The sequence below is a fragment of the Daktulosphaira vitifoliae genome, unplaced genomic scaffold, assembly GCF_025091365.1.
Source record: "Daktulosphaira vitifoliae isolate Bord-2020 unplaced genomic scaffold, ASM2509136v1 Scaffold_3, whole genome shotgun sequence".
NCBI classification, from domain to species: domain Eukaryota; kingdom Metazoa; phylum Arthropoda; class Insecta; order Hemiptera; family Phylloxeridae; genus Daktulosphaira; species Daktulosphaira vitifoliae.
In genome coordinates, this window is record NW_026099574.1 from 5,167,161 (window position 1) to 5,187,068 (window position 19,908).

At 23.2% G+C, this 19,908-nt stretch overlaps 2 protein-coding genes across 6 annotated transcripts; both read right to left on the bottom strand.

Moving 5' to 3' along the window:
• Positions 1-908: 908 nt before the first annotated feature.
• LOC126900260 (exportin-6) lies at positions 909-9,172 on the bottom strand. Its single transcript, XM_050675850.1, has 17 exons — positions 8,892-9,172; positions 8,623-8,823; positions 8,354-8,551; positions 8,135-8,294; positions 7,284-7,435; positions 7,051-7,214; positions 6,783-6,989; positions 6,177-6,267; positions 6,028-6,117; positions 5,713-5,972; positions 4,555-4,834; positions 4,282-4,488; positions 3,264-3,448; positions 3,008-3,199; positions 2,733-2,943; positions 2,418-2,651; positions 909-1,579 (listed from the first exon to the last, which is right to left on the bottom strand). The coding sequence occupies exons 1-17, from the start codon at positions 8,910-8,912 to the stop codon at positions 1,511-1,513; spliced, it is 2,922 nt and encodes a 973-aa protein (XP_050531807.1). The 5' UTR covers positions 8,913-9,172; the 3' UTR covers positions 909-1,510.
• A 1,156-nt stretch (positions 9,173-10,328) lies between these two features.
• Positions 10,329-18,889, bottom strand: LOC126901179 (lethal(3)malignant brain tumor-like protein 4). 5 transcript variants are annotated; one of them, XM_050677489.1, is made up of 14 exons: positions 18,715-18,887; positions 16,728-18,044; positions 16,073-16,084; positions 15,030-15,184; positions 14,840-14,960; positions 14,330-14,772; positions 14,071-14,257; positions 13,773-13,996; positions 13,464-13,713; positions 11,676-11,987; positions 11,372-11,567; positions 10,995-11,117; positions 10,584-10,923; positions 10,329-10,521 (listed from the first exon to the last, which is right to left on the bottom strand). In XM_050677489.1, exons 2-14 carry the CDS (start codon positions 18,034-18,036, stop codon positions 10,378-10,380), a joined length of 3,816 nt encoding a protein of 1,271 aa, XP_050533446.1. In that variant the 5' UTR covers positions 18,037-18,044; positions 18,715-18,887; the 3' UTR covers positions 10,329-10,377. The 5 variants fall into 5 exon arrangements, with proteins under 5 accessions (XP_050533446.1, XP_050533447.1, XP_050533445.1 ...); XM_050677490.1 differs by lacking the exon at positions 16,073-16,084 and having other exon boundaries at positions 15,030-15,199; positions 16,725-16,956; positions 17,050-18,044; positions 18,715-18,885; XM_050677488.1 differs by lacking the exon at positions 16,073-16,084 and having other exon boundaries at positions 15,030-15,199; positions 16,725-18,044; positions 18,715-18,886.
• Between the last annotated feature and the right edge of the window lie 1,019 nt (positions 18,890-19,908).

Genomic DNA, 19,908 nt, shown 5'->3' on the forward strand with positions numbered 1-19,908 from the left:
ATTTTAAATAATGAAGAACAAGATTAGTAGTATATATTACCCAAACAACCCAAAAACGTATACATTACACAAGATCACCTATGTTGTGAACACACAATTAATTTGATAGCAACAGTGGTAAATTAAAATTAATATAACCACTTTTCTTCAGCTTTCACCGAACCGATTTCTTTCAACAATACGCCAAAAGATCACAAATAGGTATTGTTTCAGGGCGCCCAATGTCGCATAAAAACTCACACCGCCGTGTTGTGACTCAGCCCGAAATTAATCAAGAGCTTTTTTTTAATCAAACTTTTAAAATTTTCTGACACTTTTATATATATCTTAAATTAAAGATAATGTAATATACTTTATTATGGAAAAAAAAAATGTTGGATTTCATATTGTCTTCACGGTGAAAATAGTTACCAAACGCTATTTTTGTGTGAAAATTCTGTATTTTATATTTTAAAATTTATAATGCTATAACTTATTGAAAAGTGTATGGATCAATACAATTTTTTTATGAGAAATAATATTTATATCCCTCTTTCATTCGATATACTTTATCTTAATCAGGATATAAATAAGGAAATAGCAGATCATATAGATTTTGGAATAATCCACCAATTGTTTAAAATTATACACTATCTAAAGATTTGCATCGAAGCGTTTTTTATGATAGTGATTTTAATTCGTGTCAGATATCATTACATTTGATTCAACTATGCCACGTCACCACTGTGCCGTGACCCTTCTGTGCTGGGTTTTTTTTTTAATATTGAGATTGGTTAAAATAGATTGACCAAAATTTACTAAATATGTATTTACTGTAATCATGTGCACACTTTTATTAATTTAACTAGTGACAGTATTATAATTTTAAAGGATGTTTTAATATAGCATGCAACTTAAAAAATGAAAAATATAATGGGTAGTTTTCTATATTTACTTAAATAATGTATTGTTATTAATAAATACTTTTACTAAAGAATAAATAATTATTTATAATAAGAAACACGAAATATAAAAAACAAAAATAAACTGAAAAAATATACGTATAGTCAATTTAACAACTGAAACAAAATTCTCATCAAAACCTCTTCCAAATATAATTTTAGTGTAAAAAACTATATCGGGTTATATTGAAAAATTTGTCTCATAACCAAAAATTAAATAATTAAAATTTTTTATTTAAACCACATTAAATACTTCTGGCTTTTTAAACATTGATATCATTATTTATAACAATTTCTTAACAATGTACATCCCTTTCAAAATTTATAAATTCAATCATTTATTAAAAATAAATTTAAAAAAACATTGATATCACTAGTTAGATACACTAAAATATTTTATTTCATTATATATATTCATATAATAGAAAATTAAATTTGTAAAAAAATAATTATATAAAATTAAACAGTTATCATTACTTATTTTAACAACCTTAAAACCATAAAGTGTTTAATTATTCTAAAAATGAAAACATGGTTAAAAGAATTTTCAGTCAGTTCAAATACATTATTTATATTTGTTTTGAACATCTAATATCATTGGTCAATTGAGCTAAATTTGTCATAAATGTTGGTAATTCCTATATAAATAAAATTTTTAGATAAATTAGAACATTTTTTAAACAAATAAACAAGTTTATAAATTGTCATTACTGATTTGATAATAAAACTAATTTATAACTTATTAAGTAATAACTAATATATTTATTTATTTGTTCACTTTTATTATAAGATATTACATAAGATAAGATATTGTCTGACACTACAAAAAACTGCTTTTCTTTTTACATGAAATTTAAAATAATCATCGTTATTTATTTTAAAAGCAGATATGTGTCATTATTAAATTGATATTTTAGAGAAAATAAATAAAATTTTATAAAAATAACCAATATAATATTGAATTCTTAAAAATATGAATTTAATAATAACACAATGCCATTATTAAAAAAAATGTAAGATATGTGTTATTTACAAATCAGCGATGAAATGTGTATTATGATTTTTGCAATTATAAAATATAAAATCAAGGTGAAAAGCAAAATAATTTTATACAATTTGTTAACGAATATTAGTAGAAAAAAATTAAGAATTTTTTCTTTTATATATATAATTTGATAATTTAAATAATGAGAAATATAAAATAATAGATATTTATAAAATAAAATAATTTTTATTATTTTTGTCTAATTAGTGCTCTTAAATGTAATTAAGCAAAGTAACTTATGAATAAGTTAAAATAAAATTATTTAACTATTTAAACACAAGCAGAAGTATATATAAGAATATGTTTAATGTATTTTTTAATAATAAATTGGTAATATATTAACGAATAATAAATATAAAAAGTATATGTTTTATTCTAAAAGAGCTTATTTTTATTTTAATATTTAAATATTACTATTTTTATTTTATTACTTTTACTGGTTCCATTCGCTTTTGTCTTAAAAATTGTCGCTGATCATTACGTATATTATCAGTTTGTTTTAAATATTCAGGTAAAAACTTTGAAAAGAAATAGTCAAAATTCACACTAGCCATGTTGTAAATTGCCATTGATATTTCATCACATAATAATGTGTGGGTTTTATTAACCATGACATTTAATAAAACAGTCATATATTTACTTAAAAAATAGTATTTAAAATATTCCTAAAAATAAATTAATTAAAAATTTTTTAAAACAAAATTATCAAATAATTTTTTTTGTACATAATACAAGTATATTTATACTTTTGCATATAAATTCCATTTAGAATTTAACTCCTCTATAGCTCTTAAGTTTTGTGAAAAAATACTAATATCATTTATCATAAAAGAATATCCTATAACTTCCAAAATTGTTGTAAATTGTTCAGAGTTATCAATATTATTTCCATTAGATGAATTCATTGTTAAAGAAGGAGCAGTAGGAAAAAAATACCTCCATTTATACATTAAAACACTTAAAATAAAAAAAATGCTAATTAATTATCTGTTAATATTTGATTAGAACATTATTTTATTACCAATAAAGAAGATGATAAAGTGCTGGTATTGATGGTGGATAACTATTTGACGCTACTAATGGAATCAATTTTTCTAAAGCTAATTTAATAACTACTGATGTAAATTCTTTATTAGATTTGGATGAATTCTTAACAATCAATGACAATACCTCAATCATTTTAATAGTTATTGTCATACTAGTTGACCATATTCTAAAAAAAGAACAGTTTATTGATAAGATATATTATTTAAGAAAATATGGGTAAGGCTATATACATATCTAAATCCACAAATGTTTGCATTAGTATTTGAACAAACTGAGGAGACATTGTATCATGTAAAAGTTCATACATATCTGAAAGAAATCCTATAATTCTTTCACATCTATCCATGTGTAGTTTTAGAGATTGTTCAGACTGCATATCATTTTTTAGATGAGTTACAGCTTCCACCAAAAATGGCTGTAAAAATTTACTATTTTTAGTAAAAATCAAAAAATAATGAAAATATACAGGATAATTGATTAACATTTTCTCAAAAAATATCTTAAAAAGTATAAAATATAATACAATTTTTTCCTTTCAAAAGTTAATAGTATCTTACATTCTTAATTCTAAAAATAAATTGATCCTATCTCTATCCTATATCTTTCTCACATAAAATTGTATTAACTTTAGTTTTTTAAATGGAAGTATAATGTAAAACTAGTTTATAAAAAAGAAAATTATATAACTAAGAAAATGATCAGCTGAACAACTTTTGAACCAGTATTTTGGATGTTATTAACACTTTAGTATTAAGACAGAAAGTGAAGTGTAGATCTGTTAATTTTTACCTCCAAGCATTTATGAACTGCATTATTCCTTCCATAAAAATGCTAATATCTTTCAAAAGTTGTTATCGACCTGTCATTTTCTTATTTGTTAATTAATTATAAATGCATTCATTAAAAAAACTCAAGTTAATACTATTTTAAGGAAGGAAGAGGAAGGATAGCACAATTTTTTTAATTTATAGCATAAAGGATACTATTAACTTGTAAAAAAAATGTGTTATATTTTTTATTTTGAAAGATAAAACACTAAGGAATAGGAAAAGCATCTTTAATTTTTAGGATGAAATTTAAAATTAACAGATAAATATTTTATATTTCATTGTAAGGTTTTTAAGGGTTACTAAAATAATGTCAAGTTATTTATTGGTGAAATAAGTCTAAAGAAAAGTAAATATTGTAATAAATAATTATTACTTGCAAAAAAAAAAAAAAATTGTATTAACATTTTAAAGCGTTTACCTCAATAGAACGATAAATAATTTTTCTTGTAGATAACTTGTGAGGACCACTATTAATTAGAACGTCAGTTAACATTTTCAAGTCATTTAATCCTGACGGAGCTAATGATTTTAAATAATTCATTAAAACTAAAACTTTTATTTCTTCTTCTTGACTAGGACAAGTCAAAAGAAATTTCAAAGATGTAACTTGTACAGATAAGCGAGTCTGAAATATTATTACAATAATAAATATCAATTTAAAAATTTAAAGTAAATATTTATTAAATCATACCTTTTTATTAAGATGATTCAATGTAATAGATCCATCTAAAAATGGAGACAACAAAAGTTCCAGTAAAGATGTATACTCATTAATATGTGTCAACATGGGTTCAGTTACTGTTGGTAATAAAACACCACATGCATTATGTATTTGGGATGGTTGACTTGTATCTTGTAAAGAAGTTACCAAAACAGAAAAAAGTTTTTCTCGATTTTGCTCCAAACAAAATTGTTTGTTATTATTCAGTAAATGCATCCATCTTGATAATGCAGTGAGAATTTCGCTCTGACTATAATGGCATAACATTATTAAAATGTAAAAAAATTAGGGTAAAAACAGTTTCTATACTATAAGCAGTATATTATTTTCATTCAAAACATCTGTCAAAATAATGTCACATTTTGTTATTATTAGTGATGATGAAGAATAAAGTATTAATGATACAAGTAGTTTATAATGATTTAACAATAAAATAGCTATGAAAATAAATGATATAAATGGCATTAATAAAGTTATAGAAGGTGATTTTACATATTCAAAAATTAAATATATTATTTTAATTTTTGCACTATCGGAATTGAAAAAATTACTTTTTAAATAGAACTTGTCCTGCCCCTCGCTCACTTCCTAAAACAGGAACTTGTTTTAAATCCTCATTCCTTTTTCTTAAAAATTACTCATTTCAGATCCAGTTACTTTATAAAAAAAACTAATTACCCTTTTTGTTCGTTTTTATTAAAAATATTGTTAATAGTTAACTAAACCAACTAAAAGTATATAATTTATAACAAGAAATAAAAAAAAATTAAAAAACATTAAAAATTAAAGAAACTGTAAATTTTATTCAAGTTCCTCATAAAATGAATTCATTCACATTTCTCATTCCTTAATTTTTAATTTTTAAAGAAAGCAATTCCTAGTTTCGTTCCTACAAAAATAACTTGTTCAAGGAATCTGTTCTTTTTGAAACAAATTTCTTCTGAACACTGCACAATGATTTTATTTTTTCTATGATATTATTGTATAATAATATTCTGTTTAAATTTTGGTACCTAACATGATATAATTTATAGTTGAAATATTACTACTCTGTATCATTTTAAATGGCTTAATTGCTACATTTTGTCTCAATGAAATTTACAGCAAATGAAAGTATTAAGTCCTCACATTTGTATTAATGTTCTTGTAGTTGATGGAATTACTGGTAGTTGATACAGGGGAGTGGTAGCTACACCTTGAATTGCTATATCATTAAGCATTTTTGTTATTGCAATTTTCATTGAATCTTCATAATGTTTACTTAGACTTGTTAATATTCTAGAAGATGGAACTAAAAACATACATTTTGAATCTTTGAAATTTTCTAGCAACATTGGTGAGTTTAATATTGTTATGTAATCATTAATATACACTTTCCAATTATCAACCTAAAAATATATTTTCATTACTTTTAAGAATAAAACATATTAGTTTAAAACTTACCACAGATATACAAACAATAGGATACAGGTCTGCTACATTTGATATAATTTCAATATTTTTATTTAAAAATATTTGGCATTCAGTCTGTCCCTAGAAAATTAAAAAATGTTAAACTATATAAACATAATATTTAAAATTAGTATACTAACATCATCATCATAAATCTCATCATTGAAATCACTATAAGTATTAATTTTTAGAGTAACTTTTTCTACAAGGTCTAAAAATATTCGACGATATCTGAAATAAAAAATTTTCTTAAATATTATTTATCCTTTATAAAAATATGTTTTCGGTTGATATAAAAAAAAATTATAAATATAAGTATTTTATCATTCTATATTTTAATTTCAATTATAAAATAAGTTAAAATTGAAAACATTATAAGAGTATAAAACAGTGTTACAAATTATTTTTTTTTATTTTTTATTTAAAACAATCATTAGTAGAGTATGTAATTATATGTATTTATAAATTTAGTTAAGTTATCTTAAATACACCATTAGCCCCTACAAATTTTTTTAAATTGACTTAAACACTTAGTCATGTGTTATACTGATGTTCATGTTTTGGAAAGGATTAATCCTTCTAAATCAAAAAATATTTTTATACTATTTATAATCTTATGATAAAGTTGCAAAAACTTGGGACCCTTCAAAGTGATTCAAACAAAATTTATAAATGCATAAAATTCTATGCTCTATTCATGAGATTAATTTAACACTATCTTGTAAACTAAGTGATATAGTTATTACTTTTCCACCCATTGCTGTCGATCTGATAATGCTTCAAAAATTCCACACCATATATCTAAACATTGATAATAACAGTCTACAGCAAAGTGTTGGAATGTATATTGCAACAACATATCTAAAAATTCTCCATTTGAAAAGTGGTTATCAAGGAAATTGCAGTATTTTCTTATTACAACAGATAGAATTTCTGTTACTATAGTCAAATATCTATTTACAAGATACATTTAAATTTTAAGTACTACACATTAATAAGTTCAATAAAACTTACGCTTCACTAACAAAACCAATATTTGGTACAGATACTATATTTTCAACTAATTGGAATGTGTATAAACATAATTCAGATAATATCAAGCACTTATCTTCTGTTTGAGCATATGACTTACTTAAAATTTCATTAAATATTGTCAATGTATTAATAGCTGTTGCATTCTACATAAATTTCAAGAAATGATTTATAAAGAAAAATTTACATTAAGAATTATATATTAAAAATATTACTTCTTTTTTCGCTAATGGTAACAATGTACGTAATAAATCTGGTGTCAAGTACTTTTCAAATGGTAGCCAAGTGAACATATCAGAAAATACTTTAGTCACAGCTTCATAGACATCTTCTGAATTAGAAGCTTTATGGGCATTTTTTAATATGTCTAAAAATGATTTTGAAACATATATTATATTGTATTCAACATTACTACAATCATAAACTACATAAATAAATAAATATTTAATTTTAAATATTTCATAAGAGTATTAAATAGCTTAATTATACATTGATTACAGACGTTATGTTCCTATTACATAATCATAGATTCGTTGTACGTTATATTCTGTAATTAATGTAACTGCTTAAATTATTATACTATTATTTTATTATTTACTAAGAGTGGAAACAGATAAATCATTTTCTGCTTTACTAATACATTAACAATTGGAAAATGTTGTTCAATTAAAATAGAAAAAGAAAAAAAATGTAGAGTAAGAGTTAATCAACAATGAATATAAAAAATTATCATAAAACTGACTAGTTCAGAGTGTTTATGACTGCTAGGAAATATTATTTTGCAATGGTACCATTTATTTACTACTTTTTTTTTATTAAAAAAATAAGAGATTTATTCAAAAATATATGAAAATCTACAGGTTAATGATGTAAGAGTCATAATAGTATTATTTAAAAATAAAACTACAATGAATATCAAATATATGATTTTTTAAAAACACACTATAAGAAATTAGTTTTCATAACATGTAATTTATTTACAAATATTAAAAATTATATCAATATGAGCTTTTATCTTATGATTAACTATTAAAAATATTTTATTTTAATAAAAAAATTACCTTACCTGATAATATTTCAAATAATTTTGGAATGTGTTTTAAAAAATTTACTCGTAAATCTTGTTTTCTTTTTCCCAATAGATCTTCTTTAGGACTAATAAACTCTTCAGATGATAAAAGTAAAAAAGATAGTCCCAAAAGTACTTGATCTGGATTCATAAGCAGCTGTAAAAATTATTATTATTGAAAACAAATGTGATATTTATTAAAAAAAAAAAAAATACTTGAATGATATGATCAATGAAGTTAGGATATCTCATAGGCCAGTCATTTCTAGCAATATCAACTAAAAGCTTGATCATTTTGTTAATCATAAATCTTGGATATTGATTATGCTTTAAAATGATATGATTAAAAATTGCTTCTCTAAGAGCTTCTTGAGATTTGAAAGTCATTTTTTCCCATTTTCTGTTTATAATCATCTAGAAAAGTACAGAAAAATGTAACATTTAAGGGTATAACATTGACTTTAATGTTGACATGAAATAATTACTTCAAGAGTGTTTAAACTAAACATCAGGAGATACTGGTTTTTACTGTTTTCTAAGTTATAACAACATTGGACCCAACATTTATCTTGTTCACCAAAATTGTCAAACATTTCCTGTAATCGATATTTTGCTTCATTTGTTGAGCTTGGATCATAAAATTGTGACATCATCTGTTCATAATTTTTCATCACATTTTCATAAGCCTATAATACAAAAATATATATTTTTAAAACAGTCATGAAAAATAATTTTGTTAACTTCAAAAACTCACTGTAATGTCTGTAGAATTCATGACAGCAGCTGTTTTTTATTGTATCTATTAAAAAAATATGGGCAAAACTTTTTAGCAAAATGTTATATCAGATCATACTTTTGAAGATGTGGTTTGGAAAATGAACACACTAGTTTAATTTAATTACATTATTCTAGTTTTTCTAACAAAAAAATACATATTTATGTTGATAGGTATGAAAAATTATGTTTTATTGTATCAAAAATTATTCTTCATGCTAAAGTTGAAAATAAATTCGAACGTTATCTCCGACTGCACTATCACATCAGTGTAACCAAGGAATGGGTTAAAATAAACTATTATTTTATGACATGATAATGATATTATTATTGTAGTAATTTAATATTAGTCAAATAATTTTTCTACTGGATTTTCCTGATGTTATAGCATACACAAATTCTAATTATACAATACAGAAAAAATCATTCTTGGATAAGAAAACATCCGTTTTAATAATAAACAAAAAATTTTTACTTAAGTTTCAAATTTTTGAAAATATAATATCATCTCTCCACCATTTTTATATAACCTGAGATTGTGATTGATAGTATAAATGAAACATGAGCGAAAAGTTTTATCTTCAGTTGTGCACCTGATTCTGATAATTTAAATTTTAATACTCTTATATTTTTTTTTTTTGTTGCATTACATTTATATGGTGAATTGAGGTAATGTGGGGGTAGAGCACCCCACATTTAGTGAGACTTATAGAATTTTAGCACCCCTATGATTTTTAATCTAGTTGCACCGCTATATTAAAATAATTGTTTAAAATAGCTTCTTCATTTGTATAAATTAGTTTTTTTCTTTTAATAAATTTTGTAAAAATAATACCATACTACAGATAGCTGTAACATTAAATTGTTTATACCTTATACATTCTAGTATGTGCTTAATGGGTAGTGGTTGTTTATGATTAACATATATCACATTCAGTCTTTACTCAAAACCAAAAGACTTTTAATTTTATTTGAGAAATTTCTTATAATAAAAATAATTTTATGATAATATATTCTTATTTTTATTGAGGTATTAAAAAAAATTATTCTAATTAGACTTCTTATAAACTAATACAGCTATCAATGAATAAATGATTTTAGGAACAAAAACAACTTTTATTGCTATTTAAAAGTGTAATAAAAAAAAAAAAAAATTAAATCAGTCGCAAAAAGTAAACAAATAATTATTTTACACGTTATTGTTTAAAATAACAGAATATGGAAATTTAATTATTTAAAACAATAGCTTTAAATTTCTAGCAAACAAAAAATTGTACTTTAGCTTATAAATATATTAATATAATAATATTTATAAAGGTAACCATCACAAAAATAAAAAAAAAAAATATCTAAAATAGGTACCAAATATTAAATAATTTTAACAATATTTAAAAATTAAATAATAATAGAAAATATAAAAAACAAATATAAAATTTATTGTACATCAAGTTTTTTAGATGAGTTAATTACAATTCAAAATTAAATGCAGGAGTTCTTTGTCTTAACATAATAATAGCACTATATAATTTAATTGATGGCCCTAAAGGAATTTTCATTAATTTCATCATATCATCTTGAGTTAACATTAAAAAAGCTTCTCCATCAATTTCCTACAAAATAGTTTTGTCATTAGTTATACTACAATAACATTAATTTTAGAAATATTTTTTACCTGTTCTAGAAACCTATCTGATACGTTAAATTCTTCATTTGTATATTTATCTATAAATTTAGTACCCACAAAACGGTCAACATAAGAAGCCACTTCTTCCACAGACCATCTAAGCACATCATTTGTACCAAATATTGGTAATCCAAGTTGAGCATTATGTCTTGTCCAGGATCTGCCACAATGTGTTTCTGATAATGGACCCATATTATGTGCTATAGTAGACATACCTACTTCTTTGCGTAATTCTAAATCATTGATATTTGTTGTGCTTTGTTTTACATTAATGACTTTAGAATCAGTGTTATGCCTTGAAGTCTTTTTAAAATGGAGATCATTTTGTCTGAGAACCAAAAGAAAAATCAAATTTTAGTTATCAAAATTGGTTATTTATTAAATATTCATTATATGTACTTATTTTGAACAAGTTTTCCTTTTTGTTTTAGAGATGTTTCATTTGTGTAAGATAAATTATTATTTTTGTTTTTTCCTTTTATTTCATCATCTTGGTGATTAATTTGAGAATGTGACTTAGTGCTAAAAATTTTGAATAAAATTGATTATGGTTAGGAAAATAATAAACTAGAATCCTAGAGATTCATAAGAGATTTATTAATTCAATTATTTTCTGATAATATTTACTACATGAAATTTAACTAAAATAGTTTTGCTTATAACGACTTCTTTATAATATCATTTTAATACATTAAATTATAATTAAATAGACACTTTAATTCGTGGTAACTTCTGATAAAAAATAAATTTTTGAGATGTATTGATATTTTAAATACCTAGTATTAATAGAACTATTTATGTCATCTTCTGTTTTCAAACGATCTGGTATTTTGGCTAGCCCAGCAACAGCCTTTTTCCATGTATCTAACTCATAAGGACAATCCTTTATAAAGTTGTGATCAGTCTTTAAAGAATTTGCATTGCCTTTACCACTGCAGCCAACAACTCCACAGGTATTGACATAATTTTTTCCTAAATTTTTGTTTAGTAAATTATAACTATATTTATAACTTTATAGTTATAAAGTTATAACTATATTTTTATAAAACTAAAATCATATTTGAGTAATATATCTTTTACTTGGAGGTATTTCAAGAGGGTGATTTGTACGGACAGCCCAACCAATTGGATGTATATCTGGGCTATCATCTTCAACCCAATAGGCATAAACACTACGAAATCCATCATAAAGAATTTTGATTTCATCGCCTTTAACATCTATTACTTTTGCAACTCGAATCAATTGAGGAACTACAAGGTCAACTACTTCAATAGTCATATTTATACTGAAATCTCTAAGGGGTCTTCTTATAAAAGCCTCTTCTGGCACTGGTTCACTATTAGTTTCCTTTAAATACTCTGTCCATGAAAATGGTTTTTTACCTTTGTAATCTAAAATATAGCGTAAAAATACAAATTAAGTATATCTTATAACATATATTTTATATATTCAGAGAGGAAGCTATAGCTCTTAACTTTTTCAACATATATAAAAAAAATTATGAATTTAGATTTTCAAAACTAAATAATAAAAATTTTCTTTATTATACAAATTGTCTTTGAAATATTACATAAGATAGGTTTGTTTAAAGATAATAATGAAAATTATGGTGATACATAATTAAATTCTAAATTTTATTTTGAATTTATAATACTGTAATTTTTCATTTTTATATGAAAAATATTTAATTTGAAGAGCAAATGTAATAATTTAATTAAGAGTTTAATCAAGAAGTACTGATTTAAGTAGATAAATGTATATTAAAATAATTTATTATCATTATTATTATTATTTATATAATTATTTAGTTAATAATTTCATGATGATGTGCAAAAAAATAGTGGTACTGGCAAGGATGCAAGATACAGAGTTAAGTGTGGATGGGTGAGTGAAATAGAGAGAAGCATGTGGTGTGTTATGCGATAAGAGAATTTCAATGAATCTGAAAGGTAGGTTCTATAAGACTGTAGTGAGACCAACTATGATGTAAGGTTCAAAATGTTGGGTGGTTGACAAAAGAGTAAAGCAGATAATGAATGAAGTATAGATAAGAATGCTTAGATGGATAAGTGGAGTGACTAGAGAAAATAGGATAAGGAACAAACATATAAAAGGGAGTGTAGATGTAGGGTCAATTGTGGAAGAATAATATGAAAGAAAATGGACTTAGATGGTTTTGTTATGTTATGAGAAGAAAGGAATCGGAAGTTGTAAGAACAGTTATGGAAATGAATGTTGAGGGTAGAAGATGTAGAAGACCCAAAAAGAAATGGAGGGATGTTATTGAATACAATATGAGGACAACTAATGTATGCATAGATGATGTGAGAGATTGTGTCAAGTGGAAATTTAGATAAAGGGTGGTCGACCCTAAATAGTTGGGATAAAGGTGAGGAGAAATAAGACGATTTAGTTAATAATTGTATGATTAATAGGACAGTTGTTATGATTTATTTGACTTGTAATAATTCAAATATTCAATCAATTATTTTAATGACTTTTCTTAATTTTGATCATTCATTTGATGAAAAAAGCCTTAGGCAAATACCTGGGTCATAATAAAGATATATTAATAATGAATAACTTAAATAAATAGATTTTGCAACACCAATTAAGAATATTTTTAAATAAATTATGATTTTTATTCTAATTACTTACACTCTAAGTATAAATCATTTTGATGAAAAAAAATATTAACAAAAAATGCTTATGTATTATTACACTTAGTGTACCAATATAAATAATAATTAAGTTATATAACTATGTTTAAAATATTATGAAATTTACATGAAATTAGATAGTTAAACTGAATAACAAAGTAGCTTGCTATGTTGTAAAAGACTTAAAAAAAATAATACTATAATTACCATTATATCCGCTAGGAGCTGATAAAACACGACCATTATTATCACACCATTTAACAGGATGAATATTTGTTGATGTTATATCGGTCCAATAATCAAAATCATCAGTCCATCCATCAAAATGAATTCGTATACGATCACCTAGGATGTCAGCAACTGTAGCTACACAAATTAATTGTTTTGGTAAGGTTCTTGTAAGCTTATCCAAAGCTTCTAACTTAGCTCCCACTTTAAATTTTTTTATTTGACTATTCTAAAATAATGTGAATTATCAAAAATAATAACTAAAATAAACTTGTAGTGTAATATTACAGTTGACTTTTTTAAGGAGGAAAAACCCCATTTTGGAGATGGCATGGCTCGACATTCTTTTAAATAATTTTCCCAGTCAAATCTTTTTTCATAATTCTTGGGCGGTTGTACAGTTCGATCATTCTGCTCACACCATCTTGTATAAAATATATCAGGGCAATCTGCATTGACCCAAAAGTCATAATCACCAGGATATCCATCAAAGTGTAGTTTTATACGGTAGCCTTAAATGAAAAGTAATACAATGAAAAGATAAAATTATCATAATACTGAATGTCTAATTTTTAAATAAAAATACCTTGAACTTGAACAATAGTCATAACACAGAAAAGTGCTTCATGTTCAGGATCAATACCTTCTAACTTCTGACCAACTTTAAAAGGGTTTTGTTCATTAGGAAATGGTTTATCAAACAAACTTTTTGGAGCAGAATTCATTTGCATTTCTTCTAAGTAATTGAGCAAATTTTGATCACCATTAACAGACTTAAGAAAAAAATGTAGTTTAACATAAGTTAATTAATAAATTCAAAAAAATATTTTAGTGAATTAAATTACTTCAAGATCAAATACTATATCACCATCATCATCATCATCATCATCATCATCATCTATTTCATGGAAGCTGTTATTAATAGGAGAATATTTTGACGATAAAATATCATTAGGTGGTTCACTACAGGAACTATCAAAAAATGGTTCATCCCATCCATCATTAACTGTTCTTTTATCAGGAGATGGAGGTGTCAACAACTGTTTTCTTTTATGTATAATTCTATTTCCTATTTTGGTCAAAATTTGTTGTCTGTCAATTTTAGGTTTTAGAGGCAAAGATGAGAAGGGTGCTTCTTGAACTGTGGCAGATTCTTCAATATTTTTATTGAAATCTAATTTTTTACACGCAAAACTGCAGTATAAATTATCAATTAATTCAAGTTTATGAACTAACGTGTCACAGTATTCATAATGACAAGACACAAAATGATTATCATCATAACATCCTTAATAATAAAATTTTAGTTAGATTTAAAATTTTACACAGTATAAATATAAATAAAGTGTACAAACCTTGGATGTCATTCTTTTCAATTTTAATACCATTATTCAATAATAATTTCTTATTAGAATTTTCCGGAGAAATTTTATTTTTCTCATTGTCAGTAGAATTACAATGATTTCTTTTTAAATCCTACATTGTCAAATTATAAGCAGTCTTAAATTATTCACTCCATATACATTACACACATATAATAATTACCTTAAATGAAAGACAGGTAATATTATCATTACTATCATCTTCAATTACACCCATTACTTCTTCATTGATGGCTGAAGTATCATTTAAATTATCATCTTCTTTTTTTATCTTTGGTACAAAATTTATACTTGAATTTTGTTTTTGATTTAATTTACTATTTAATTTAGTATCTAAAAATAAAAATTTATTTTACTATGAGTATTTAATGTTTTAAGATAAAATTTTAATATTACAGTTTTATGCTTTAGAAACTATTAATTTATTAAACAAGTAACAGTAGCACTATTATCAAGAGTAAAGTAACATGGTAATAATTGTCACACTGTTTTTCTATTTATACTTTTTAAAAACAACTAAAAACATTTAACAATACAAGTGATCACAATAATAATTAGAGCCTCTGGAAAATATCAGGGCATCAATTGCGTGTTATGGATTATACATTTGATTACAGAAAATTCTGCGTGATCAATTTAGCCCTTAGGAAATAGTCTACTTGGATTTAGCTTTAAAAAACCAAATAAAAATAAAAAATTTCCCAACACATTTTGCCCTACATAGTAACCTTTATGATATCTATGCATAAAAAAAAAATTGAAATAACATGCATAGAAAATATAATACTTACTTACAACTGAAAACCTATATTCAAATATTCAATATTGATTAACTGATATTGAATAAATCTATTCTATTCTATATTTACATAAAATCATAAAATGTTAAAAATTAAATTGGTAAAATTGAGACCAATTATATGAAGCCAAGTACCAAAGATTTTTTTTTGGGAAATAAAAATATTGTTTTTGGTATGCTTTTGTAATAATTACCAGGTTACCTTTACATCAAAAAAATTATTAACTTTGATAATCCAATATTTACAAATATAAAAAATGTACGTAATTATATTACAATATTATAAAATGAAATAATTTGTGTCATATACACACCTATTTGTCAAATATTTAAATTTTTAATACTTAGGACTTATGGACTTATTTCTATAAATTACAATTTTTAATTATTACTTTTATGTAGACATATTAGAGTATCAGGTAAAGTTAATACAATAAATTAAATACTGTAATATAAAGATAGGACTGGGGGTGAAAAAAGATACTAAAGACTAAATGTTATATTCACTTTAATTTTAATATATACCTTCTGAGATGTTATTTTATAAATATGTATCTTAGTCTTCATTAGAAAATGACATATAAGTAGATTGAATTGGTAATCTTCAAAACAGTCCCAGGCAAAAAGTTTATCATAGTAAAAAATTTCTTGAGGACCACAATATTTCTAAAGGGGACTAAAAAAAATTTATAATACCCTTATTTTAATAATCAAATTTCTAGAATTCCAGATATCTTTACACATAAATATTTTAAAATTTAAGCTTTAATATATAAATAATAACTTTTAGAATATATTTAAATTAAATAATTTAAACAAGTTAACTGTATATCAAATTATAAATTAATATTATTATATTGTTTTAATGATTTTATATGTTATGGTATTATTTACCTCAATTTTTTAAGTGGATAAAATTTATACCTAACGCCACATTAATAAAAATATAATTTTGATAAAATATCATTGACATTCTTGTATTAATAGTTAATATTAATTAATATTTTTAGAGTGAAAATAAGATTAAGCAAAATGACAAAATTAATAATTTATACTAACCAGGTCTTATAATAACAGATGATTTTTCATCTGATTGAATTAATGAATTTGGCGATATTTTGATAAAACCAGATGAACAATCTTCTTCATTTATTGATGTGTGATTATTTTTTGCATTTATATTAGTTTTTTCTTCTTTTAATAAAGAACAATTTTTATTTATAGTATAAGAATTTTCTTCTTTATCTAAACTCATGTAATCTGGATCTTTTATTTTACCAATATTTTTTACCTGCAGTTGATTTTGGTATAATTTACTTTTAGTAATTCTTTGAATATCTGTTTGATTAACTAAAGTTTTTTTCATTTTAATATAATTACTAACCTTACATAAGTTTGAAGCAGAATTACTAGCAATTTTTTGTTTAATAAAATCTGAGTTTCGTTTAAAAAGATTTTCTAATGCTACTGGAACTTTTCCTTGTGCACGTACTACTTTGAATTTACCATCTGGTAGTTTCTGCATTTGGGCTACAAATTTATTTGGAGATTTTGATGACATCAACAACTTTTTTTTGAGGTTACTAGTTTCAACAAAATTTTCTAAATTACTATTAAGAGTAGTTGATTTTATGTTTGGATTAGTTTGTTGATCTTTATTGATATTAACTTTTCGCACCATATAATTTATACCATCATGGGGAACCATATAAACTTCTGATTTTTTATCATTTGAAACAGCCTTTTTTAAATCATTTATTGATTTTGTTAAAAATTTACTTTGGGTATTTTCCAGTTCAACTGGTTTAGGTTTTATAATTCTTGCTGTAGTAGTTGTCGATGGTTTTAATACACTAGAAGATATAAAAGAAATAGATTTTGTTTTCTTAATTTGATTAGCTAATGATGGTTTTATATTATATTTTATATTAGTAATATCTGTTTTTTTAGGCATAGATATTTTTTCTAGATCTATAAAACTATTATTTTTTGTACTTATATTTGAACACTTTGAAGAATCAAATACAACAGAAGACAATGTTTTTTCATTAATATTAACTTGTATATTAGGTGGATGAACAATAATATTTTCATCAGAATTTTTAACCATAGAATGTTTTGAAATATTTATTTTAGATTTAATTAAGTTTTCATCAATTTCTAATTCTCCACTATTACTACTAATTGTACTGTTTTCATCTTCTTCAACTATCATTAAAGATTCATCATCAACTGAATATTGGTAATTATCATATTGTGAGCTAGTTTCACTAATACTATCATAATTGCTGTACAGCAAATCTTTATTATTTGCATAATTAACTTCCATAATCGTTTCAATATTTTCATCAGAATCATTCTGTTTTTCCATAGTAAAAACTATATTAAACAAAAAAAAAATTAGCTATATAGAATTACTTTAATTAAATAAATAAAAAGTGCGATGTAGTTAAATTATTGTATTAAAATGAAATAAAATAAATATATACTTAAGAAAATAATCAGAAATAATATTTAAAAAATACCTTATTAGTTAACATGTGAAAAAAATTAATGAAGCTGATTACAATAAAGTCTTTAAGGTTTTTATATTATGTAAACAATAAAATTTAACATCAATAAGTTTCAAAATTCAAATATTTTTACCAATAACATTAATTGAACATTAAAATAATAAACTATTACCTTGAATTTACACAAATTTAAACATATTAAAAATACTAATATTTAAATAAAATTATTAATCTTTTTGACAGTAAATATAACTGTTTTTTACTAAAAATTAGATTATTTTATAGTAACAAAAATAATTTTCACTATATGAATATTTCTAATTTATGTAAAATTAACATTTTTGAGTATAAATATACATAAAATAATAATTTTGTCATCTCACTAAATTTGTTTTCATTATTACTACCTACTATTCCTTTTCTTTTTAATGTATATTTAAAGAAAAAAATGGTAATACGATAAGAAAAGTATAGCTTTTTATTAATATATCAACATATAACTTGAATTTTAATTAAATACAATAATAGTTACTCACTGATAAAATCAATCAAATTCGTTTAACTGTTATAAATTTAAAAAATTTAATTTGATTTATTAAATTTTAGAAATTTTAAGCGAAAATATTAATAAATCAGTTTTAAATAATACAATTAAAGAATGAATATTTCACTAAATACATTAGGTGCATTTGAAAAAAAAACTTTCTACTAGATCTAATCATTCAATAATAAATTATTTGTTATTATTGTGTATTAATAACAACTATTGTTAGACATTTTTCTAATCAGGATAAAATTAAAGACATTTTAAAGTTATAATACAAGCGGAAAGTGACCCATTGTTATGGAAGAAAAACTTAAGAAGAGTACACGATGTTTAAATACTTGATACCATGGTTAATACTTTACACAGGTTAATGTTTACTTAGTCAATGCTGAGAAATATCCCTTAAGACTTTTAAATCATATATAATGTCTAAATTCTGTTTATTTATATTATTTTGAAAAATTAGTAAGTAGTATTACATTTAAATAGAATATTTGTTTTCCTATTTGTGTTTATGTTAATTAAAGAAGATTAGTAGGGACAAATATTAATAATTATAGTCAGAAACTCTGTTCCAAGTCTGTTAATTTATAATAAGCTTGAGGTCATTTATAGTTAATTTTTATGATAAGCTGTACTTAAGTTATCTAAATAAGTATGTTTAAGAATAGCATAAAAAAAACTTATTCTTAAGAATTAACTATAAATACGTCCCTATGTCGTTAATAATTACTTGTGGGCGTCCGTGATGGATACCTCATCACGAACTTCATTTTCATATACATTACTGACACCAATTCAAGTGTCATAAATAATATGTTATTTTATTCATAATAAAAATGAGTATTTGTATAAATTTATCAATTAACACTAATAAATTAATAAGAATAATATACTCTTGTAGTTTAAGAAACTGAAGTTTTTTAATGTTTTCATAAAAATTACAAGTTGACATTTCAAGTTTTATGATTTAGAACTACGAACAAAAATATAAATATAAAATATCACAACATAATAATAGTCATATGTAGTAATAGTATATAATATATATAATAATAGTTATAATTATTTCCCACTCTATTGTCAAAAAGATACTTTCAGTATTTTTACCAAGCCTTAAATTCATTCCCTTTTACTATCTTCTTTTCATAATAAATGACAAAAAACACTTTTTAAGATTATT

Coding starts and splice junctions, on each gene's coding strand:
- LOC126901179 (XM_050677488.1), bottom strand. CDS start 18,036: ATGGAAAAACAGAATGATTCTGATGAAAATATTGAAACGATTATGGAA. Junction 14,258..14,329: donor ATATAGTATTTGATCTTGAA/GTAATTTAATTC, acceptor TTTTTTCTTAAG/TCTGTTAATGGTGATCAAAA. Junction 11,118..11,371: donor AATAGTTCTATTAATACTAG/GTATTTAAAATA, acceptor CAAAATTTTTAG/CACTAAGTCACATTCTCAAA.
- LOC126900260 (XM_050675850.1), bottom strand. CDS start 8,912: ATGAATTCTACAGACATTACA. Junction 8,295..8,353: donor TCATTGATCATATCATTCAA/GTATTTTTTTTT, acceptor TAATTTTTACAG/CTGCTTATGAATCCAGATCA. Junction 2,652..2,732: donor AATGGAATTTATATGCAAAA/GTATAAATATAC, acceptor ATTTATTTTTAG/GAATATTTTAAATACTATTT.